A 26,544-nucleotide genomic window follows, 5' to 3' on the forward strand; every position below is an offset into this window, starting at 1 on the left:
CAAAGCCCACATTCCAAGCTGAAGGAGGAGACAGACTGGTGCAGTGGATAGAGTGTAGGACCTGGAGTCAACAAGACCTGAATTCAAATCCAGCCTCAGATACTTATTAGCTATGGGATCCTGGGCAAGTCACTTTACCTCTGTTGCCTCAGTTTCCTCTAACATGAGGATACTAATAGCACCTATCTTCCAAGGTTTTGTGAGGATCAAAAGAGATAATTTTAAAGTTCTTAGAACAGTTCCTGGAACATAGTAAGCACTATATAAAGGTTAGTTATTGTTATTATTATTACTGTATGATAGCTCTTGTCCTTGTGCAATTTACCATCTAATAAGAGTTATTTTGATATATCCTAGAATAACTACAAAACAGGTTCAAATATATATACAAAGGAGATATCCAAATGCTCCCTGAATGAAATTCAAAATATTAAAAATGGTTTCAAGTACTTCAATGCATAAGTTCATATGTCAACTTAGAGCTCAATAGAATCATAAAGAACACTTAGTCCAGGGGTCAGCAACTATAGCCCATTCAACAAATTCAGCCCACTGCTTGATTTTGTACAGCCAAGAAGCTAAGGATATTTTTAAAAATATATATATTAAAATAAAGTTTTATTGTATTTTAAAATTTAAGAATTATTCTCAGCTCACCATATTAAAAAAAAAAACAGGCTTTGGGATGGCTTTGGCCCATAGGCTACAGTTTGCTGACCCCTAACCTAGTCTGAACTACTCATATGACATGTGGGGAAACTAATGGATTCACCCAAGATTTTATGGGTCAATAAGCATAAGAGGCAGGATTTGAACCTCTACTTTCTCTCTCCAAATCCAATTGCTGTTGTTTTCCACTCTACTTCCAACCTCCAACCCAATTTGAGTAATTTCCGTATACAGCCATGCTGTCCAACTGTTCATCTTTGACTCACAGATGCATAAGATTTAGAGTTAGACTAGAACATAAATGTCACATAAGCCACATGTTACCTTGTACATGTAACATGGGTAGGAATTGCTTGCACTTAATGAAGGTCTCTAGTGTGGCTTCAGGTATCTTTGGTGAAGAGTCAGGGCAGATTACCATAGTGGGATACAGAGCATTGTCTCGAGTCAGAGGACGGTGCAGATCCTACATCTGATGCTTACTACCTGGATGACATTGCACAAATCACTTTACCTTCATAGGAGTAAGTTTCTTTATCTATAAAGGGAAGGAATTATAATAAGTAGCTTTGAGGTCCCTTTCAGTTCTGTGAAGGTCAAGATACATGACCTCTATGAACAGAAATGAAGCACTCTAAAAGCCAACATTGGATCCATTAAATATCCCACCTTACTTAGAAACCTAAGAAAGGGGGTAACTAATACACATTGTGACAATGGCAAAAGTTTCCTGAATCGAGAGGCAAAGGCAGCAGGATTGCCCTCAGTGCAAAAAGCTACTCCTCTGGTTCCTTGGATACTACTCCCTTTGCATCTTGGAAACTCTATTTTCTGATTTTCCCTGTGGGGATCCTGGTCCATGATTATGTCTCTCCATGAACCAAAATCCCACTCAATATCCACCTTTCCCTGGAAGCTTTCCCAGACGTTTTGGATTTCTGCCTCTCTACTATCCCTGCCCCCGTCATAATATCAATATGTTTATTTCCATACCTAATAACAAATTATGATTTAACTTTCTGTCCTCAAGTCCCTCATAATGTTTGCTCCTTGGCAACTGTTTTCTAATTTGTATTATTTTTATTTGAGTACATATCTTGCCTCTCGTATAAGCTTATAAGCACCTTGAGAACAAGTACTATGTCTAGTTACATTTTTTATCCTCAACATTTGGCATAGTTTTCTACATTTGTACACTTTTGATAAATGCTTGTTGAACTATATTATGAATCTGTCTATAGCTATCAGTTTTATGTTACTTACAGTAGAAATTGTCTTTATATTATAGCATGCATTTTAGTGGGTTAAGCTTATTGAATTCCCCCATAAAGGACAGGAACTGATTTATCAGTAGACTATCATAAACGTATATTTTATAAAGGTCCACTGGGACCAATGGACAAATAAATTCAGAGAAAAAATCCCTGCATAATTGTTCTATTTAACTGTAGCTTTGCTGGTTCTTGATGGGATAGGAATACCGGTGGGGTGAGGAATCTGAGAAAAGAAGAAAATTGGCCAATTATGTTAAGCACAAAAGACCCTTACCTGGTACATCTTTAATACAAATAAAGAAATGAGATACCAGGAAGCACTGAGGGGAAAGGTGAGGAGGGAAGGGCAAGGAAAGAGGGAACAAGGATATTTGTGCTTGGGGAGGGTTAGGGTAAATCTGTAACAGCCATTAGGTAGCATACAGGTGTTTGAAATAATGTGGTATAGTGGGGAAAATTCTGGACTTAGAATAAAAAACACCTGGATTCAAATCTTGCTTTAGATATTTGGTAGCTGTATGACCTTGGGTAAGTCACTGAACCCATCTTGGCCTCTGTTTTTTCATCTGAAAAATGAGGAGATTGTACTTAATGGTAGCTGAGGTCCCTTCTAGTTCTAAATCTATGTTCCTGTAATCACAGGCCATAGCAGGAGAAAGGAGTTCAATAATTTAGTAAAGAGCAAAAAGTATGCCCTCCCAATCGGGTATAGATTATATCAGTCTTTTCCTAATTTTCTTAGTTTGGTTGAGTCATGGCAGGACCTCATTCCACAAAACAGGACTGATCCTCCCAACGCGGTAGAAACTCAGGAGTTTTATAGAAAGGGGTAGGGTTTCCTGCCTTTGATGTAGGAAGGAGCTAATTAGCCAGGTTGGGTGGGTACATTAATGTTTCTAGCATGGAGAATTCCAGAAAAGAGTCAGGGGAGTGATACCAGGGAGGAGGAGGAGGGGCACATTGAGAGCTTCCTTCTCTGTGTTTCCAATGCCCAGGACAGTAGCTAGAATGCTGATAACATTTAATAAATGTTTGTTAAGTGAATGTATGGATAAATGAATAGAGCAGAGAGACCACATCACCCTTCCCATGAGCTTTCCTGTCACCCAGAACAATCTAACTCTAAAAAACCCTAAGTTTTTTGGATGACCATAACCATATTCTAAGTTTTCCCTTTTGCCACATTCAGCCCAAGAGACCTTTGTTCTCAGTCACTGTGTAGGATGGGACCATGAGAGACTCAATGAGTACCCATCCGTTAACTCATCTTACTCTGACTAGGGAGGGACACAGAGCTTAAATCCAGAAAAATAGGAGCCTTCTAAATTCAGGCCTTTTAATGCCACACATATCTCCCACTTGATCAAGAAGCAAAGCTTAACTGGTTAATAATGACTAGGAAAGGGAAAGGAAGTTACCTTCCCTTTTTAAAAAGAGAAATAAACACACAAAGCAGGTACCTGAATGTGGAGACAAAAGCCCCAATCCATAGAAATTCGGAACCTAGAAACATGTATTCTCTTACCTACCAGACAGGAAGGGTCATCTGTTCATTAGCATCCAAATTAAATCTTTTCAGAAGGGTCAAAAGGGCTTTTGTTTGGACATTTAATTCACTGGCAAAGTGTTATGGGGTTTTTTTTCCCTTGGTTAGCATGCAGGCCCCAGCACCTATTGCCTTTCCATTAATTGCCTTCATTTTTCAGATTCACAATTTGATTTATAGTCAATTAAAAATACCCTCAAAAGCCATGGCTCATGTATGTTAAGTACAAACATAATTAATGTGATTAATTGAATGGTCACATATGACCTAACTGTGGTGGGGGTGGTGTCATGGTGACAGAGCTGAAGAGTGTCCTCATGGAAGCCAGGATCACTCAAAGGGCCTACTGAAAGATCATGCAAGGGGATTACTGAAAGGGAGTAATGGAAGGTCAAAGATAATCTGGCAGGGTCTCAATTCAATAATGAAAAGATGTTATTCTAAACTACAAAGCAAAAATGAACTTGGCTACAAATAGAATGAGAGTGAATCCCACAGTGGGAATATTCTTTCTTTACCTCTTTCAACGGCCCATGTCCAAAGCAGCACATGTGAAAAGCCAAAGGACTCACTTCCTGAAGATGAACAGGAATGTCAGTATCCTAAGTTAGCTGCAACTCATATCAATCTCTCTTCCATTAGTTACTCAAACTAATTCCAATAATCCTCCTTTCCTTGTCATGTGGAGGTTCTTTTTTCCTTGATAGGACAGTGAATGATGGACATTAAATGATGGACATTCAAAACTATACATGTTTCACATGAAAAAAAAAGAGAATGAACAAACTCTTTTAAAAATAAAAAATAAAGCCAAGAACAAAATGAGTAACTTAGAAATCAATAATTCAGTCAACTTGTTGGTTTCTTCAATGGGAAAAATGACTCATAGCCTAGAAGGGTAGACAGAAGTTGGATAGACCAGTGTTTGAAGGCGTAGGTACCAATCAGTTAACAATCATTTATTAAGCACCAAATATGTGCCAGCACTGTGCTGGGGAGAGAATACCACAGCGATGACTGAATCACTGCATGAGAGACTGTCGTCATGACAATCAGACAATCTCCACTGGGCTGGCTCAGTAATTTGCCATGTTACTAAGCCATTAGATGGAGTGTAGGAGGCAGCAGGTCACTGTAAACTGTATCCTCTCTAAATTTTACCAAAATAACTAACCATCAGGCACCAGGTGAGTGTCTGATTACCCTCTCCCATAGTCCTAACTCAGGTCATCATTTCATTTTATTTAATATCCTTTTTAATGTGAAAGTGGAAACAACAACTGGAATTCTTTCATTCACTTTCCATATGGAGATAGAAAGTTTTTCTCGAGTTACAGAACAGCTGGGACCCTAAAACAACTACTAAAGGTGTAATGAAAGAGTTCCTTTGGAGATATCAGAAGCAAAGTTTGACACCACATTTTGATTCTGATACCTTGTTGGAAAAATGGTCTTTTAAAGACTAAATCAAGTGCTGCTAGTAGCGAAAAGAATAGAATAAAGAGTTATTTGGATGTGAAAGAAAATAAAAGGTTTTTTAGATGGAACTAAAAAAAGATGCATAGAAGTGAGCATTGAATATAATATCAGATAAATAAAAAAATGAAGGAGACTGTAACAGTTCAAGTAGAAAAGATGAGTCAATAAGGATTGAGGAGGAACACGAAAAATGATAAAAAGAACTATTACTGCCCATGAACACACAGAGTGGGAAGCAATGGGAAGCAAATGGCTGCATTCCCCTTAAATTTGAACAAGAAAGTATATGAAAGTCAGACTAGGGGCACAAGGTCATATTATAGTATTTTAATCAAGATAAGAGGTTACACTTTCTAACCATAGTAGAAAACTGGTAGGAAAAGAGATAACAACTGGCCTATTGTTATGCTCCTTTTTATTCTTCACACCATGAAACTTTCCCAGCCTTTAGGATTCCATGGTTCTAAGTTATTGTCATAGGACCTAACAGCCACAGGAAAGGATGTGACCACATATAGGAGCATAACACAAGATAAAACAGACACCAATTCTATTAAGATATTTGATCCAATACTTCCCCATTCATAGAGGGTATCTATATGACAGCACAATTCCTTCCCTACCTTAAAAAAATCTTGCTTTTATTTATATAGCACATGTTTTATATATATACTTCTCTATGTACATGTTGTCATCCCCAAATATAACATAAGCTTCCTGAGGTCAAGTACCATTCATTCATTTATTCATTCATTAATTCATTTATTTATTATTATTTTTAATCCCTAGTACCAGGAACAGTGTCTGGTACATAGGAGGTATTTTAAAAGTACTAGAAAAAAATTGATATAAAGGATTAATGTTTTTCCCACATAATATGAAACATCAAGATCTGTGGAAACTATCTGTCCACTTCCATGATTATGATCTGTTTCCATCCAGATGTTTGATATCCTTTGTACACAGCCACCATTTTAAAGGAGCCCCTACTGTTTATAACTGTCTCTGAGTAACACGTTTCAGAGATTATGATAGTGTGTGTGTGTGTATATAAAACTAATAAAGTGAAATGTATATATATAAATCCATAAATTGTGAAGCAATGTATTTCCTTATGGCTTTTGTTGTTATTGTTAGTGACAGAAGAGAGCCACCGATATCTAACTCTTATAGTTTTAAAGCAAACTGTGTCTGGAGTTCTCTGTGCTAGAGTATACCAAACATGGTTTTCTCCAGTTCTGTACAGGCTTAGTCTAGGCACAACATTAGCTTAATTGGCAGTGTCCACGCTAATATTTCTTGACTCATGAAAATATGCCCAGCAGCACTTGGAAAAAATCAACAATGATTCACACCACGGAAAGCACACACCCTATACATCGCATTTTTTTGTTCTAATGGCAAAGAAACTCTGCCTATGAATGTATTTGGCTCAGTGCTAAGTACAGTTTCTCTGAAGTAATTTCTAGATTTGCTGAATGGGCCAAGTCTCATTTTGCTGACCCAACACACATGCAAATATACAATTTTAAATGTCTCACTTCCTTCCCTTGAATGTGCTACATTGATAATTAGCATAGTTCCATTTAGCGTTAACTAGCCTACACAGAATCAACAACCATAACCCACTTAATTACTAGAGAAAAAAAAAAACTTTGATATTGGAATGTACAGTACGGTCTAGTTTAAATTAAAAAAGATCCCCCCCGAAGTCGGATTGTTTCCTGCTTCTCAGTGGAGAATTAAAAGCTATTTGGTGAAGAGAAGATTACAAAGGCAATCACAGTTAGGAACCTGCTTTGCATATCAACACTCCTAATTTGCATACTCATGGTGGGCCTCACATTTCAAAGCATGTTAACATAGATGGGATTTGGGATAATAGCTGGAAAACCCAGAACAGTCAGCAGAATGGCTATCTATGAGCAGATGCCATTTGGAATATTGATTCTGATGAATGCATGAGAGCTTTTTGACCTATCCACCCAAAGAAATTTCCTCCAGCAGCCAAATCATAATAATCATTCACAGATATCTAGTTACTAGGGAAGTTGTACATTTTTTCCTTTACTGCCTCTAATTATCAAAATCACTCCTTCAGCATCATTGTGAGTATCAAGCTGGCAGAGCAGAGCAAAATTTGGCCTTATACTCAAGAAGATTTTGGTTTAAGAACTGTTCTGGGCACATACTGTCTGAATAATTCTGGGTAAGTTGTTTATTATTGCCCCATATAAGTCTCTAAGACTAAAAGTTGGAGGACAGTTACCAATTTGCATTGCTGGATGGAGTTTCCATACCAGAAATTCCCTATGTAGATGACTAAACAAATAACATGTAAATAGAGAGCTAGAGATAGATATTTCTGTATATATGAAGAGAAAGAGAGAAACAGACAGAGATATTTTATTACTCAAACTTTGGTTGTTTCAGTTCTATACACACATATATATAACACTTATGTGCATACATACACATACATACATAAATATATATAATATAAATGTATAATATATATAAATGTACTCATAAATATGTGTGTATATACTGTGTATATATATATGTGTGTGTATATATATGTATATGTATATGTGTATGTATATATACGTGTACACGTCATATCCTTTTATTTGGGGATGTCTTTGTATCTTAGCTTATGTGTCCATCATATACCTGTATTATCAACCCACTTTTGAAACAAGTTTACTATTCACATTAAGCAAACAGAGAACTCAGGCTACTCATGACCATTTGAACATATATCCAGTTGTTCTTCTTGGGAAAGCCTTAAGGTAGCTATATCTAAATTTAAGTCACAAGTGTGCATGCTTTTCATTGAAAGCTTTTAAGTATGGGGCCCATGAGCCTTCAATTCAACTAGAATTTATCTTTAGTGACTGTGATGTGATACAGGTCAAGACTTCTGCTTTTTACTGTCCTATGGCCCTAATGCAGATAAATCACGATGACATTGTAATAACTAGAAAGAGGCTATAGCCATAGATACTAAAGACACACTTTTTTTTTTAAGAAAGAATAAAACCACACAGCATATGCAATAGAACCTCTCCAAATATCCCTTGATTAGCTGGCAAAACTTGGATTTGGAATTCTTAAATCACACATGAGCTAACATTCTTTTACCTATATTTTGATGCTGTCATTAATGCCAAGGTCAAGAAAAAAGGTAAACATTTTAATGAATGAGAAGGAAGAGGCTATACTCTTTAGCTCTCTATCTTACCACAGGTAAATGATTTGCATTTACTTTACAAAGTGTAATTCTTTAGTTAGAAAAGAACAACTCCCTGCCCTGTTGTATCTGCTTCAGGAAAGGTCAGCTGAGGATGAAATGCTAGAAAAGGGACCAATGAATGAAGCTTCTATGATAAGAGCAATTACTGACTCTGCTTGCCATCTATCCTGACAAAGACCTAACTCAAAACTTGTTCACGGGGGCCAAGACCTGGTATTAGAAAATATGCAGGGAAGACGAGTTGTTCTCTCCAAAGAAGACATCCCCCACCAGAGAATGCTATTCTCTAATGGTGTATCCATGCTCAACATGGCCCTAAAAAGTGACAAAATGTGATAAGAGTACAGACAGAATGTAATAGGTTTTTCATTGGATGTTGCTTACAGTTTAGAATCAATTGGTCTTCAATGAATTCAGCTGGCTGTTCAATGCGAAATATCTTTTGCTGAAATCCAGGGATGCATTCCAAATCCTCTGCAAATGTGAGCAGCAACACCTGAGGAAACAAAGGGAAGGACTATTTTAACAGCCATTGATTCATTTCTCACAGCAGTTACCCCCAGAGCTGTACATTTTCACAACAATTTTAGGTTTTAATTTCATATCTAAAAGGAAGAGGTGAGTGGTAATACTCTCAAGGCTGTTGGCATCTTACTTTGGCAGTGAATTTTGGAAAATGCACCAATATCAAACAGATGTGGCAGGTATCATGAAGCAACAATGATGGTTCCTCTGCAAAATTTTGTACTTGCTAAGACCCTAACCAATTTCTTTTCATAAAGTTTCATTGTTGAAACATGGCTGTAAACCAAAAAATTCTGTGGACACTCGAGCTCCAATAATGCACTTCACTGTCTCACAAGCAAAGAAGCACTTTTATGCTGGCAAAGAAAGAAATAAGAGTGTGGCCATTTCATTGGTTGTGGGTCCTACAGGGAACTCATGCAGAGCTGTCCCCACTGTTGGACATCCCCTGAAATGCATAGCTACTACAGGAGAACTAAGGCCCAGCTCTAAATACCAGTATTTTCAAAATCATTGAGTATAGAAAGAATATAGGATTTCAAGTAGAATGAGACCGTGAAGGTCACCTAGCCCAAGCACTTCATTTGTCATATCAAGTCAAAAGAGATAAAATGATTTCCCAAGTTTATACAGAGAGTATATGGAAGAACTAGAATTTGAACTCAGCTCCATTTCCAAATAATCTAAGTCCAGAGTCAGGTCTAGGTAGTATTGTTATTGAGAAGGTGCATGTACAGCTAAAATGCAGACAGGAAAAATAATGACCTTTTTCTGATATTCCCTCACTTAAATAATAGAAGCAAGGATACTCCAATCTGAAATGGGCATATATCACTGATTTCTGCTTTTAGGAGACTAAAAGTGTGAGTAGATACATTCTTGGAAGACTACAGGTAGCACACCACCTCCTCCTTATAGAATGTTGTAATTGACAGTAGTGACACTATATTCTCCCTCCTGGGAGACTACATTATAATGGTCTGCCAACAACTTCTCTTAGGAAACTGTAGTCTGAAATAGTCCTCTCAGGAGACCTTTCCATGCAGTGATAACATGTTATGACTATATCTGTTCCAAATCCCTCATATACCTACATCTTATATAGACAGCATGCAAAATAATTTGCATTAATTTACTGGTCTTCTGGCAAAAAGAAACCTATAACCAATCCTAATTCAGCAAGTTAAATGATAAGTGGTCCAAGGTCCTGCCCCTGTCACTCCATGTTTCCCATCATATCTTCCCATATAATTAGTTAATTCTGACCTTAAATCTTATGAGCCAATTAGATCAATCACATCTTCTGTTCTCCAACTTCTCCAGGCAGACTGAAGGAGGGAACTTGACCAATTTGAAATTTATCCACAGTGATACCTGAATGAACTTTAGCTGATCCTTGGGACTTTTTCGTAGGTAGGTAGAGTGGAAAAAACAGTCTCAGGCCAGTACTCACTTTAGGGATTCATTGGAGCCATGGAAGGAAGAAACCCTTTTTAGTTGATGTTCTGGTGCAAAACTTGCATTTCGAATAAAAAAATAAATTATTCTTGTATAAATCCAGGGAGGTCACTGTCATCCAAAAGTGAATGAATCAGGTTAAAAGCTGAATTGTGTTTGTTTGGGGTCTTTTGGACCAGACCAGTGACTTTTTTTCTACATAGAACTCTTAGCAATATCCCTGCTTTGCAGTTTATGTAGTCTTAGTTGCAGGTGGCGAGGGGAAAGTAGTGGTAATTTGTTCAGGGTCACATAGCCGTTATATGACCGAGGATAGACATAAAACTCAGGTCTTCCTGAGGCTTTCTATCCTCCAGGCCTCTCCCTGAGACAGTCACCAAACCTTGGGCATGCTCAGGCCTTAAAGATTAAAACCTGAAAGTAGCCTTTATAAAAAATGAAAAAGATATCTATAAATGTTGTCTTAGTCAAATGTCTCCAGAGAAAAAGGAAATTTGAATTTTCCCCACTGCTTTTCCTTAAAATGAGGAAAATCTAAATAGAGATCAGGCCAGCATTGGTCTATATTCCTACATATAGGGCAAGTGTTACGTCGATTTAGCAAACAGAAGGTGACCTTTTCTCACTTAGAAATAATGATCAGATTTGGCCTGATCTTGCTGTGAAATGTTCGGTTTCATTCTCGCTATGCAACTCTTGCCACTTTCTTCTCTGCCAGACATTAGACAAGATGTCAGATTTGTCATCACGTGGAAGCTTTTTATTAATTATCTCACAGAAGCAAAGTCCTTTTTTGTAATTTATTTTTCACACCAAGAAAATTCTTCTATTGAACTAAATGTCTATCTTGTTAAATTGTTTTTCTGCTAAAGGTCTTCACTTTGAAAAATCCCAGAAGAAAAGAAATAAACTGGGCAACGATTGATGTGGAAAGGAAAAGGCTGATTCCATTATGCTGAATGCAGCATAGCTTGGTGTTGGCCCTAGCTGCTTGGTATTTGTTATCTAAAAAGACTGAATGCCTAAATCTATGAGTGAAAAGGGAAGTCTCTCCAACTGGGAAGCAAAGATCATAACCTACAATAGCATCTGGACCTATCCTCATGGGCAGTGAACAGTACCACGTGAGCTTCCTCAACTAGCATTAGAAAGAGCTTTTTTTTCTGTTATCATGTGGGGAATCTTTTTTTGTTAATAATTTAGCATAATTAACATACTATCTCACAAAATTACTGTGAGTTTCATATAAAACCATAGGTATTGCCACTTTTCACCTGATGGGAATCACGGAGAATGGGTTGGGATGTGATATGTGACTATGATATGGAAATAGAAGAGTGTACTGTTCATTATTCACAGGAATGAATTAAATAAAGGAGAATGGGAGAATTGTATAGCAAATCCAGAAGATAGACTCGTATATGAAAGTCGACAAACCAGGTGTGAACTGAAACATGATGGAAAACATTTTAGGGAAGAAAATGGAGGGAGAATTAGAAGCAATGTTGTGGTAGGAGTATATTACAGACCATCTAACCAAAAAGAGAAAATAGATCTTAAGTTCTGAAAGTCAATTCAATTCACTCCTAGGCAGTTCAGTTCAAAAAGTATTTATGGGTTTATTATATGCTAGCTAGCCTACCACACACATGTGTGTTAGGATATAAAGGCAGAAGGAAAAAAGTCTTACCTTTTGTAGAGACAGTGATAACATGTACAAGTGTAAGTATACATAAAATTTATACAATTTCTAGGATGACAGTATAGATCTAATATGAAAAACAGTTTGTTGCCAAATTCCCCAAAAGGGGAAGCTCCCAAAGGCACAATGGAAGGGTAGAAAAGGTTGAGATAGGGACACCAGAGGGATGGTGCTGACATGGTTGGAACCCAGGGAGCAGTGGGTGGTAATACAGAAGAGAGTTTTGACCTGGACAGCCTACAGCACAGGATCACAAGGATTGTGAGTTGGAGCAATAGGGCAGTAGACTGCCATGCTCCTCATCGGAGAGCTGATACAGAGACAGTACAGTAATCATGGGGGATGTCAACATCCTGGACTTTTATTGGACTTCCTTCTCTGCTAAAAGCAGAGTAGATGACAAATTATTGCCTTGCTGAGCTGATAGCTTCATTCTTTATTTTTTGAAGGAAAGGATGGGGAGAATAATTATTCTGTATCTGATTCTGACCAAAGCAGTTCAATTCAATGACAAAAATAAGTACATGTATGCTAAGATGAAACTATTATGCTAGATATTGAGGATGCAAAAACTAAACAGTTTCAACCTTTAAAGTTACATTATATTGTAACACGGGAGTACAGGGATCTATAGTCCCTTATTCCTTATGGTTAGATCATACAGTATATTAAGGTAAGTAACATGGAATACGTCTGGAAACAGAAGATTATGGAGTCCTTTAAATGCCAATATTAGGAGTTAATTTATGTTTATTATTATTCTTATCATTATTTTTCTAGATTCACTAAAGGTTTTGGAGCAGAGGAGTAACATGGTCAGATCTGTACCTTTGGAAGATGATTTGACAGCTGCGAAGGATACTTCAGTAGAAAAGTGATTAGGGAGGGCAATACAATGTTGTCAAATGTTACAGGGTAATAGTGGTGGTGAGGGCCTGTACTGGAGCAATGGCTGTGTCATTGGATGGAAGGGGGCAGATGGAGGAGAAATTATGGAAGTAAAAAATGTAGGTCTTATCAACTGATTACAATCTCAGAATCAAGCAGAACTCTACTCTTCTTCAAATTCTATATCCAATTAATTCTACTTCCACAATATCTCTTGCATTTGTCCCCTTTGCCCTTTACCCAGCCATTGCTCTAGTTCAGGCCCTTATCATCTTGAACCTATATGATTGCAATAGTCCTCTGTTTGGTTTCCTTACCTCCCATTTCTCTCCTTTCCAATTCAGTCTTCACACAGGTGCCAAACTGATACCCCTTATGAAGCCCTTTCTGACCTCCCCCCACCTGCTATGCCTAATCAAAGTTACTTTTAATATAATATAATATGTGTGTATACACATATGTGTATAACACTAATATATTGCATATATAAGGTACAAATAATGTTGTATATATCATATGGATACATGTATACATATGCATATAGAATATCTACTTATTTGTGTATACACCAGTTTATCTTGCTAACTCCAGGACCTAGAAGAATACCTGGCACATGGTCACCATGATAAATAACTGTTGATTGATTGATTGATTGATTGATTGAGGTGAAGGGTGAGAAAGGAAAAATTAAAAAAGGATTCTCAAATTATCAACCTAAATAACTGGGGAAATGGTGATACACTCAACAGAAATAGGATAGTTTGGAAGAATGGTAACTTTGATAGCATAGATGATGAACTCCATTTTGGTTATGCTATATTTATATCAGGTAGAAATATGTGTGTGTGCATATAATATGTATATATATATGTATCTTAATATATAAACACATGTGTACATCTAATATACATGTGTGTATACATATGAATGTAGTATAATTTATGTTACATTTATATTTGGGATATGTGTGTATGTATGCATATATACTTTGTTTTCAAGTAATCTGCTTATATCTCATTGAGGCTGATGAAATCCCAAGAGAAAGAGAGGTTCCAGGACTTAGCTTTATAAGAACTCATTACTGCTATACACATGGGAAAAGTTAACCAGGACATTATTAGATGTCCTAATAGATTAGTAGGGAAAAACTGGATATAGTCTACTGTTCGCTTCAGATTTTTTGATGAGAGATTTCAGAGACTTTAGAAAAGAGATATGTAGGATCTGATACGCTAAGATTCCGAAAAGGAGCTTAAGAAGTATGGATATTCTCAAGAACAAATTCCATAGAACATAAATTCAAATAATTCCAATAAGGAAGTAAAGGGAAGCTATCTAAAGAGACATCAATTCTAATTCTTAGAAGACATGTACAGAAGACAAAAGTAATGACAAGTGATTTAGGACATTTTTTTTAAAGGAGTGTGTTCTGTAACGCCAGGAGAACTAAAATATAAAATTATTTGAAATTTGATGAGAGTGAAGGTAAGAAAAAGGACTTCTGAGATGTGTGAAAGACAGGGAAAGATTAAAGAAAAGGTAGGACCACTTGTTTGGATGGATAAGACATTGTTAATGGATGACAGAAAGCAAAAGTTTTTCTCCCAATTTTCCTTAAGTAAAATGATTTTCAGATTGGAAAAGAGACAAAAAATTCGGCAAGGAATTGAAGGCAAGCTGGAAAAGATTGTTAGAGATTACCTAATTGTCATTCAACAAGTTCAAGTCACCAAGTTTAGATGAACCTCATCTCTTAGATGAACTCACCCACTAAAAGAACTTGCAGATGAAAGTGAATTATTTAAACTATAGATTATTTGAATTGACTTCTTTATTCAAAGGATATGGAAAGAAAACTGGTGGTCATTGTGGGCCTGTAGGGGTCACCAAGAAAAGGTCATGCAAGAAATTTCCTTTTCTTTTTTTTTTTTGATAGGTTTACTAGTATAAGACTCTATTGGAATTGTCAGAGTCCTGTATTGACCCTGTGACTTAAAGAGGCTGGACTTTGACTGACAAGTTAATCCCTCCCATCTTTAGGGATTGAAAAAGCTGAAATTACTAGATGGGAGAAAGGATGAGCACATGGAAGTACAAATACAGTGAGAATAACCCTGAGCAAAAGAGGAGCTGAGGAGTCATATGAAGGTACAACTGTTCAGAGAGCAGATGCTAAGATTCCCTGACCAGAGATGTGTGATTGAATCATGAACAACAGACATGGAACAGATGCTGCATTGCTCAAACTATAGGGCTGCTGAGGCCAGAATTGTTGATTATTCATTCCCTTTGTCCTTCCTCCCTCTCTCTCTCTCTCTCTCTCTCTCTCTCTCTCTCTCTCTCTCTCTCTCTCCTCTCTCCTTACCTCCCTCCCTCCCTCTCTGTGTCTCTCTTTGTGTGTGTCTCTCTCTCTGTCTCTCTCTCACCAAGGTCTATGCCAAGTTCCCAAAACTAATCTCAGTTTTTTAACAAAGCTTGTCTACCTTTCTGGGTGCTTGTTTTTTAAGCAGGTTATTATGATGAATATAGTTAACCACTGTTAGTCTGTGTATTTCAAAATCAGCAGACAGAATTAATAGATGAAAGAATTCAATTTCTAACACTGTAGTATATTTTGGCATAGCTTTCTTTTTTCTGGCTGGGGGCTCAGAGTTGTAGAAGCAGAGTTATTGACTCATGTTTTTACAATTTCCTAAGTCAAAGGGAACATTTATTTAGGGACCTCTCTCTCCCCAAGCAATGAATGAGTCAGCAATTTGGTTGTAGAGAGGATTTTGACTAGCTGGCTAGAACTGGTTTGTATATTGGGAGGAGGAGTAATAGAGTCATTGACATCTTCCTTTCTATTGCTGCCTGCTGCTCTTTGAAAGGAAAACCCCCTCCCATAGTGAAGGAGTCTGGGGAATGGCTGGAGAGAAGAAAATAAGTGAGAAGTAAGGGGAAAAAAGTGAGAGTAGAAGTCATCTCTCCCTTTCTGTTATCATGGGGACAAAGGGAACAATATAGGTTTGTTTTGTCACGTTAAAGTTCAAGCCTCCAGAGACAAGCCACCTGTGTCTGTGGCCACAGAAATCCTTCTTAACTCCCCAAATGCTCCAACTGGGGTGTACTCTAGCCAGAGCAGATGAATGGGGGCCTTAATTATCTCCTTTATGCTGGTTTGGAAGAAGAGTAACATCACAAATGTTGTCATCACTTTGGGCTGAAATTGAGATATATTGTCTCTCATAATATGCTTAGTACAGGAACTACCCGATCTAGAATGTGGGCATAAATACTTCATTGTCAATATTGATTGAGGGATTTGCTGTAGAGTCCTAAGGATCTGTCCATGTCCTTAAATATTGAATATATTTAGTAATATGCATTAAAATGATAAATAGCATGCTTATGAAATTTGGGGGTTTCATAGAGTGGGAAGGGATTCTGAACATGCATCTCTAGTCTGTTTCTAATAATGAATAGCTGTGTGACCTTTGGCAAGTCACTGAATATCTCCAAGTTTCAGGTATCTAAGATTGCAAGTCATGCATAGATTATCTGTGCTATCATAGGGAGTTCCTACACAGAATCATTTAGACCTTAGAGTCCAAATAATCCAACCTTTCATTTTATAAAGTAGCAAATTGAGACTGAGACAGGTGAAGTGATTTCCCCAATGTGGGTAAAGCATGAATCTTTGGGGGAATGCCATTAGAGATCTTTTTCCAAGTAAGACATGATATTATTAATGTATTCTCTTTGCATTCAGTAATTTGAACCAATTTTTAATCTACCTGGCTATCCTATCATCTAGCCCACATCTCTGTAATTTTTTTTACAAGAATGGCAAGAGAAACATTGTCAAATAGCTTATAAAATCTAAGTTAATTATCTTTACAAAAATGTCCTTGATGTGGGTGTTCAAGTTTGGCATGACCTGTTCTTAATTAAAATAGGTTGGTTCTTTGCGATCACTGTTTCCTTTTCTAGATGTTCACTATCCATCCCTTTTCTATTCAATTCAACAAACCTTTGTTAAGCATTTGTTGTATTCCAGGTTCTGTGCCAAACAATAAGGATTGGGAAAGAAAAAAAGGAAAGAAAATTTCTCTCCTCAGGAAGTCAGGGAGTTTACATTCTTTTGGAAGGACCCAAAGTGCATATAGATAAATGTAAAAATAGAAACAAAACAAGTAGTTTCAGGAGTTGTTAATCACTAAGGGAATCAGGAAAGCCCTTATTAGGTGGAATTTTAACTGTACCTTGAAGGAAGTTAGAATATCAGAGAGGTAGAGAGAACCTTCTGGGCAAGCAAGTCAGCTTGTATAAAAGTATGGAGGAAAGAGATGGAACATCCAGTATGGGGAGAATAACTACACTAATTTGATAGGAATGTAGGATAGATTATAAGGGGATCAAGATTGAATGTAAGAATTCCAGGGAGGAAAAAACTGTGTAACTCTGAGGGTCTCGAACCAGGGAGAGTAGTAATGGGGAAAAAAAGAAGGAATGGATGAGGAAAACAATTAAAAGGAAAAATAGTAGGACTTATTGACAAACTATATGTGGCAGGAGCAAGAGAGGAAGGAATCAGAGTCATTGTGAGGGGCTAAAAGACAGAGAGAGAGAGAGAGAAAGAGAAGAGAGAGAGAGAGAGAGAGAGAACACTTATTAAATGATTACTATGTCCTCAGGCACTGTATTAAGTGCTGGGGATAAAAATATAAGCAATAAAGACAATCCCTGCCCTAAAGAAGCTTACATTCCAATGGGGAAGACAACACAAATGAGACCTGGAAATGAAGGATGGGTACTCAAGTGTGTTCAAAGTTGTTGTTGAGTAATTGAACAATTCCAGAAAATGAGGAATGGTGCTGGGAATGAAGTGGGCACATATCCCAAGCACCTTGTGAAAGGGTGATTCAGGCCAGGGACTCACCAGTTAGGGGAGAGGGACTAAGCATGAAGACATATCCAGTGTGAGAAGTCTACTAGTGAGGTAGTGAAGTTCAGAGAGTGAAGAGAAGATCTAGAAATGGCAATACGGAGGCACTCCATCTTTGTAAACAGGGGCATGACATGGTCTGACCTGTACTTTAGTTATGTCCTCTTAAAAATATGTTCTAGTATTCTAATCAGGGGTTAAAGTCAAATTCAATGATTTCTAATATGCAGAATCAATTATTTTTCTTTTTTTTTAAATGAGTAAAATATTTGCTCATCTCCCACACACTTTTTTTTCTCCATTATCTTCAAAGTTTACTGACAATGGCTCAGCACTTACATATGTCACCTTTTTTTCAGTCCCCAAGGATGAAGTATGTCTGGGCCTGGTAACTATAGCTTACCAAGTACACTTAGTATGTTACTTGTTGTACAACTCTCTGGTCTTACAGGTAGTTAGCTCAGTTAAATCAATTGGGATATAATGAATTCCTTCTTTCTATCTGCCAAAACTTGACCAGGTTGCATAATGTTTAGAAGGGGAAAAGAACAGAATCTTAGAGATGAAATACACAGAAAAGTTCTTGTTTTTTTTTTCTCCTATGTATCTGAAGAATTGGGTATGTAATATGGTACAGTGAAAAGAATGTTCAACTTGAAGTCAGAAAACCTGGGTTCAATTACTCTGCCACTTACTAGTTATGTGACTTTGGGCAACTCACTTCATTTTCTGGGCCTCAGCTTCCTCCACTGTAAAATGTAAGGAGTTGACATCATGAGCTCTAAAATTATTTTTTCACCACTAACAGTATCTGCTTTTGCAATTTATGTGAAACTATCTGCTTGAGAGCTCTAGTGCAATCCAATCTCAGAAACACCAGAAGTTTGTATTAACACCGGTTCCAAACATGGGCCCCCCTCCTTCCTCTTCCAAGGTTTCTGATCATCACATTGCTCATTAAACTGAATCCAACAGCTTCCCCTTTCAGGAAAAGAAAATTTCTTACTTCTTTCTCATGGTAAAATTTAAAGACATCTTTCTCAACAAAGATGTGATATCTCACAACTACCAAAACTCAAATGACATGCAGACGTCTTGTGCTTCCTGGGACCCCTCATTTCAATGTTGTGCACCAATATCTGAGTCTCTGCATATGAATATATCAAACCAAACATCTGTGTTATGCACACATATGCTTACATGTGCATTCTACAATACGTATTTTATTCACAAATATAGTCAGATGGCACTTAGTCTGAATTATAGATTATTCTTAAAGAAATACAATTCTTTTCCTCTATATTGTAAATTTAGGACTACCCTTAATTTAGGTGCTGAAGAGAATGACAATTCATAATAAACCTACATAACAGATTTTCTGTTTGTTTGAACCTATGATTCCTTTATTGTAAGAAAGACTGAGGAAATTCCCTCCATCAACAGCAACTGTTGTGCAAGTTTTACTCTCAGAGAGTTGCCTAATTTCTCAGAAGTTAAATGATTCAGTAAGGGTCCCAATGCCAGTCAAAGGATCTTTTAAAAGATGTGACCCAATTTATATGGAGAACATGATGTGGATATATCATGTATCTATAATATACATATAACTATGTATGAACCACAAGGTGATTTTTGATTGGGGGAGGTACAGAATTAAAAATTTGAACATATATTTCCCCTAGAAGAATGCAGAAATGAAAAAGTGATCTAAAGATAAGACATCTTTATATGACACAAAGGAAAATGCTGGGGAAGATTTTATTTGCATCTCTGGAAAAAGTAACATCTTTGGGAGCAACTGGAAAGTTACATATGAGACCATTAACTTTGTAATATTGGACAAACTCTTCCCTTTCTCTGGGAGCGAGGGGTTGAACTAAATATTCTCTGAAGTCCCTCCAAATGCATGATTCTAAATTAAACCCTACCAATTGTCAGGACCAGAACCTGAGGACACTTTGAAGGATTCCTTAATGTCTTCAGGTACTGATTTGAAAGAACTAACACATTCTCCTTATTCACAAAGAAAAACCCCAAAGACTCAAAATGGAAGATAAATATTATATTCCAGAAAAGAATTGCATGGTCCATGAGAGAATTAAAGCAAACCACAAGTTGGTAGAAACTAAACGAATGAAATTTTATCTTCATAAACTCAAGGAGCTAAGGAAGTCACAGATTCCCTAGATTCACTGAGAGATTCCTGGCTCTGCCCCAGTTTCTAAGATTAAGTAAAACTACTAGAAGAAGAAGAGTGTCTTTTATAGAACTACTGAGCTTCCCACCTGAAACAGCCTTCAAAATAAAAATATTCCCCTGCTTGTCTTCTTTTGGCCTCACAAACTATGGTCCCTAAACCTTTGCCTTATGCTTTTCAACAGTTGCATTATACTCATGTCAGTTTCACTTTCATTCGTTCATTCATTCAGGGGCCTCATATGTTTCAGGTACTATTCCAGGCACAGGGTGTAGTAAAAGGAAGTCCCTCTCTTTCTGATTGACAGTTTAGCCAGAGGAGGTGACACATACCCACGTACTTATATACAAAATAGATATGAGGTGATTTAGAGAGGGAAGGCACTAGCAATTCAGATGACTGGGAGGGCAACAGGAAAGGCCTCATCTTAAAGGTGGCATTTGAACATAAATTTAGAGTATCTAATAAACCCTACTGCAATTGGGACTCCACATTGAAAAATGTAATTTCCTTCTTCTCCTTTCCTGATCCCAATTTTTTTTAAGTTATACAGCAACACTATTCTTGTCCATATTCCCAAATTCCTCCTGGATTGTCAAGAAATGTGTGAACCCCCCAGTATCAAGTTTTCCTAAACAAGCAGGTTTGAGGGAGGAGTTGACTTAGAAGGATGGAAGGTGGAAGAAAGTGCTGAGGCCATCTAGTCCAACTTTAACATGAATAAGAACACCCTACATAATATTTCCCTCTCCCCACAGAGGCCATCTAGCCTCTATCTTAAACCCTCTAGTGATAGTAAATTGAATCCACTGCCTCATGAGCAACCTATTCTGCTTTGGGACCTCTTTAAACCATGGATTTCCCTGACATGGAGTCCCAATTGACCCCTCTTTAAGTTCTACCAATTGTTTGTGGTTTAGCCGTCTTACACCATGCAGAACAAGTCCAATTCCTCTTTCACACAACAGAACTTATAGACACCCTCCGGAGAAAACTGGAATTAAATAAACTAAGAGTCATCTCCCAATCCTGGGATAAATTTCTGATAAAGCCTGAAATATTTTGTTTTATTTGAAATGTATATATATATATATGGACAGAGAGAGAGAGAGAGAGAGAGAGAGAGAGAGAGAGAGAGAGAGAGAGAGAGAGAGAGAGAGAATTTCATCCCAACAGTGAAGTGACGTTTTTGTTCATCTGTTGATTTTTTTTTTCACAAATGTAAGTTCCATCAACTTCAGGTAGTTCTGAGTAGGCTTATCTCTAGCTCAAGGTTATACTCAGTCAAACTGAAGGGAAAGCAGGGATGTTTCCCTCATTTATTTGGTTTTTATCCTAACATAGTTACCCCCCCCAACATATACACACACACACTTTAGGGAGTTAATCTATTTTACCAAGAGATGGTTCAGTGAAGCCCATTAGAGCTGTTCCTCTTAATCTTGATAGTGAGTTTAGGCCATTGTTGTAAGAAAGACTATTAAGATTTGGCAATAAGATTCTTCATGAGTGATAAGTACCCTTCTAAAGGGACTATGCATCCATTTAATGCCTTGCTCGGTCCTCAAAATGAAAGTCACACTTGGCATACTGGAGGGCTGGTGGATTATGAAAATGGAAATTAGAGGGATATGATTGGCTCTGAGGAATTCAGCTCTCCTGCCACTGAGAAACAGGTATGGTAGGGTTCTAAAAGGACAATGACAAGGGCCCTACATAGTCAGGATGATTCTCATAAGGAAAGTATGTGCTCAAGCATTCATTGTACAAAGTCTTATTCAAGCACAAGTGGAGAAAAGTACCCCTGATCAAACATTAGTGCTAGTATTCAAGAAGTAATTTATGCATCTATGCATGCATATGTTTTGGTTATAAAGATCTGTGCAGACTTGGTCTCTTTAAGTAGAAATTTTTGAGGAAACAAAGTCTGAAAACATATGTAAACAGGACGCTCTTCCAGAGGAAAAAAAAATAGAAGTAGGCAGTTTTGGGCCGATCTCTTGCAGGGGGTAAAGGCTAACTGGATAGAAACGAGTGGTGTGACGGGCAACATTTGCATATTCATTTCACCTTCAGGTATCAATCTTATTAATGGAAGTCTGACCAAGGAATAACCCATCTCTGTTGTTAGCTTAATTGACATTAGAAGCAAACCTATATGTATTGATAACTTTTAATGTTAAGGTCCCAGTTCAAAGGCAAGTTGTCCCTTTTTGTGCTTAGATAATAGTACAGGATTCCACTAGGAAAGAAACTATGGTCAGCTCTTTGATCAAGTAATCTGGGAGCTTCAAAAAACTTACTATAGGGGCAGCTAGGTGATGAAGTGGTTAGGGGACTGGCCCTGGAGTCAGGAGGACCTGAGTTCAAATCCAGCCTCAGACACTTACTAGCCCTGTAAACCTGGGCAAGACACTTAACCCCGATTGCATCAAATAAATAAATGAATTTATTACAAATCAAGATTCTTTGCTTTCAAATAGCTGTGGGTCCCCATAGAATATGAATCACTCACTACATGCAAGGAACTCTGCTAGGAAAACTGAAGACTGGAGGACAAAAATATAACAGTTCTTGACCTCAATGAGCTGATATTATCTTAGAGAAAACAACATCTACGTAGATAACTCAATACAATGTATGGACACAGTTAAGTACAAAGGAATTTTGTGGAAGAAGGGAATGTTCACATCAGGTAGGAACCTGAAAGTGTTTGTATGGGAGGTAGTATTTGAACAGATTTGAGCTGGGCCTTGAAGGAATAAGGATTCCATGGAGGCATCACAAACTACAACAGTAGAAGATTGAACCAGACAAATAGATTCTCTTTCCTAGAGGCAGCCAGGTGGTGCCACTTACTAGCTGTGTGACCCTGGCCAAGTCATGGAACCTCTGCTGATTTCCATTGCCTCAACTGCAAAATGTAAATAAAAACCATAGCACCTGACACCTAGGCATGTTGTAAAGATCAAATGACAAAATATTTTGAAGTGCCATGCAAATCTTAAAGCTCAATAAAATGTTATTATTAGAGTAAGTTTTCCAAATCACCACCCCAAGGAAGGATTCCCAGTGAAAGATAATCATTCAAGGGTAATAGCTATAAACTCCACTGAAGAGCCTCCTTTCAGGATTACATAAGTATAGGAGAGCCTTGGCATCAAAAGCTTGACCCCCAAGGAATAAATATTTCAGCCATACTTATTCATGAAGACTGTGTATTAAGGTATAGAGTACTCTCATCAATGAAATAGGAATGTAAAAAAGACACTTAAAATGTTGCATACACTGAGTATACCCTTGACTTTAAAGGTGCTTTCACATGTAACACCATGTTCAGAAGGAAATCTTACAGGAAATCCCACTGGTAACTTCTGTTTCTGTGAACAATGATTCAGCATGGTCTAGAGCAGAGGGGTCAAACATGAGGCCAGCAGGCCACATGAAGGCCACAGCTCTCCTAAGTGTGACCCACTGAACCATATTAAAAGGAAATTTGGAAATATTTAACAAAATAAATAAAAATATAACATAAACACATTTTACAGCTCTCCTGAGTGTGACCCACTGAACCAGATTAAAAGGACATTTGGAAATATTTAACAAAATAAATAAAAATACATTATAAAACACAATATTAAAATGTGATTTTCTTAGTCAATATATAGCCTGCAGGGAGCTTTATATATGGTTTAGTGACCCCTGTTTTCTATTAGAGTTTGACAGCACTGATCTAGTGGATTTGAAGTCAGAACATCTGGTTTAATTTCCAGGTGTGACAGATAATTGTGAGGCCTTGATCAAGTCATTGCTCTGAGGCTTAGTTTCTTTCTTTAAAATGAGGGGCCTAAACTACATAGCTTCTAAGATTTCTTCCAGCTCTAAATTTCTATTTTTAAGAGAAATGCTTCCTTAAAATCCTATGTTGGATATATTACCATGAAAATAAGGGAAAGGTAGAGAGGAAAAGTAATCCCTAGCCTGGAAACTAGGAGATCAGAGTTAGGTAAACAATGTGTTTGCAGTAGAATAAATGTTGTATTTGGGATCTTAGAACCTGGGTAAAAATCTTGGCTCTTCTACTTACTACCTTCATCATTTTGGGCATATCAAGTAACATGTTTGGGACTCAGTTTCCAAATCCAAGAAAAAATGAGGCAGTTGAACTAGATGAGTTTCAGTTCCCTTCTAGTTTTCAACATAAGATCTTATCGTTATGGGTCCAACACTATCACTATGTAGTTGTCTGACCTTGGGCCAATTCCTTTTCCTTCCTAAGTTTGAATTTACCAATCTGTAAAATGAAGGGATTGGAAAAGATGGTCAAGATCACAGATAAATAATAATTACTTGTTGACTGATTGATTTCAAGCTGGAATTGACCTTACACATCATTACATCCAACTACTTCTTTTTATAGATGAGGAAACTGAGGCCTAAGAAAGTTGTCTATCTTTCCTAAGATATGCAAGTTGTAAGTGGAAGAGCTGAGGTTTGAACCCAGGTACCATAACTGTAAACACAGCATACTTTTTATTGCATGTCTCAGCTCCAATAATCTATGGTTATATGAAAGATGGACATCAGTGTACCAAGCTGCCAGAGAACCACAGCTCTGACCTGGTTGAGTGGATCATTCATGGTTTCAATTATACACGCCATTGCTCTTCTGCAATAGTGTGGATAATGGAGAATAAACTGCATAATAACAGGGAAAGGCCAGGCATGAAAACCATTTTTCATGAAAAATGAAAAATATTCCTTTCAGATTTGCAATGATTGTTAGTGGCGAGTTAATAACTGGTCAAAAACAATAACCGGGTCTCCCCACACTTAGCATCAGCACAGTCACTGGGCATCTGACAGAAGGGAGAAGAGAGAGGCTGGGGAAATGCACCTAGAGGGAGTGAAGGCCATATCAAACTATACACGTCCAGCACTTTGGGAGACGTCCTTCTTGTTAGGGAGAAGCAGTTTTCCAGATGGATTAGAAGGCATTCACCATTCTAAAGTCAATGCTAATAGCATTTCTCTTCCTTACTATTCACATCTGCAAAAGGAGATAATTCCAAATCCCAGGATTTGCAACCCCTTTGGGAGGCAGTACCCTATCCCTTTCCCTATCTCCCTTTCCAACTCCCCTTCTCTACCCCTACCCCCAAGGGTTATGTACTATGTATTTGTTTTATAAATTTTAAGTAAATTTAAACTAATTTCATTTTCTTTTTCATTTGTGAGAATTAGATGATCGATGTGCCCACATCAGAATTAGCATCCCCTATAGCATTCATGTAGCTTTTAATGTAGGAAAAGAAACGGAAACAACAAAAACACTTTTTTGGGGGGATAGATCAAAACCTATGATTATATCAGTGTGGAGAGAGGCTGATAGAGAAACTCTCTTCTCTGGAACAGACCGGCAAATCTGCAACTCTGTGACTTGTAATAATAATAGCTAACATTTAAATGGTGTTTACCATGTGCCAGGCACTGTGCCAAACACTTTATAATTATTATCTTATTTGATTCTCATGACAACCTCGAGAGGTAGAAGCTATTATTATCCTTATTTTACAGATGAGGAAACTGAGGCAAACAGGTTAAGTGACTTGTTCACATTCACACAGCTAACAAGTGTCTGAGGCTGGATTTGAACTCAGGTTTTCTTGACTTCTGGTTCAGCACTCCATCCACTGTACCATCTCACTGCCCTCTAAGATTTATGGTCTTAGAAAGTTGCTTGGGGGCATAGAACAGTTAATGGACATTCTGATGATCATGTCGTTAACATGTGTAAGAGAGAGGACATGAACAGAGGTCTTCCTCATTCCACGTTTGGCCTTCTATCTACTATCCTCAATCATCTCTAGTAGCAAGGATTCTGTAGTATCGTGGATCCATGATCTCACTGAAGTAACTACTTCCTCCAATGATGCAGATTACAGGCCATCCTTACTTTCTTTACCTCTGTAATTCTTGTCCATGTCCTCCCATAAATTTCCAATAGAACATCTCCCCTTCACACTGAAGACCAACCTCTGAAACTTTGAAAATTCCATAGGTAGCAAAGGAGTCATTCATTTGTTATCCACTTTCTATATAGGACCAGTCAGCCTCCCTTCCCTGTCATTATCATCATCACCACTAGCAGATGCATACATACATGCATACATACATACATACATATATATATACACACACACACACACACATATACATACATATATAATATATATGTGTATGCATCTGCTATATATAATATATATATATATATATACATACAGATATACATATCACTATATATAATATTATTGCTATTTATAATATATTATTTCTATATATTCATATATAGCACTATATATACATATATATATCATTTTAAAGTTTTTAAGGAAATTTAAAAATATTACCTCATTTTATCCTAACAACAAACTTGGGAGACAGATGCTATAATCATCCTTATTTCTACAGATTAAGAATCTGAGTCAGACAGAGGTTAAGAGACTTTCTCTGAGTTGCATAGCTAGTAAGTGTCTGAGGCAGGATTTGAACTCAGGCCTTCCTGACTGTAGGACCAGTTCTCTATCCACTGTGCCACCTAGCTACTACAAGGTACATGCATC

At 37.3% G+C, this 26,544-nt stretch overlaps 1 protein-coding gene across 1 annotated transcript in view; it reads right to left on the bottom strand.

The window, feature by feature from the left end:
• The window catches only part of CDH13 (cadherin 13), a 1,264,852-nt gene that overhangs the window by 1,007,281 nt on the left and 231,027 nt on the right, over window positions 1–26,544 (bottom strand). Inside the window, exon 2 of the mRNA XM_020992657.2 lies at window positions 8,609–8,720. Within this exon, the coding sequence (XP_020848316.1) occupies window positions 8,609–8,720 (112 nt within the window). The remainder of the gene's footprint in view (window positions 1–8,608; window positions 8,721–26,544) is intronic.

The sequence above is a fragment of the Phascolarctos cinereus genome, unplaced genomic scaffold, assembly GCF_003287225.1.
Source record: "Phascolarctos cinereus isolate Bilbo 61053 unplaced genomic scaffold, phaCin_HiC Scaffold_2;HRSCAF=192, whole genome shotgun sequence".
Taxonomy (NCBI): domain Eukaryota; kingdom Metazoa; phylum Chordata; class Mammalia; order Diprotodontia; family Phascolarctidae; genus Phascolarctos; species Phascolarctos cinereus.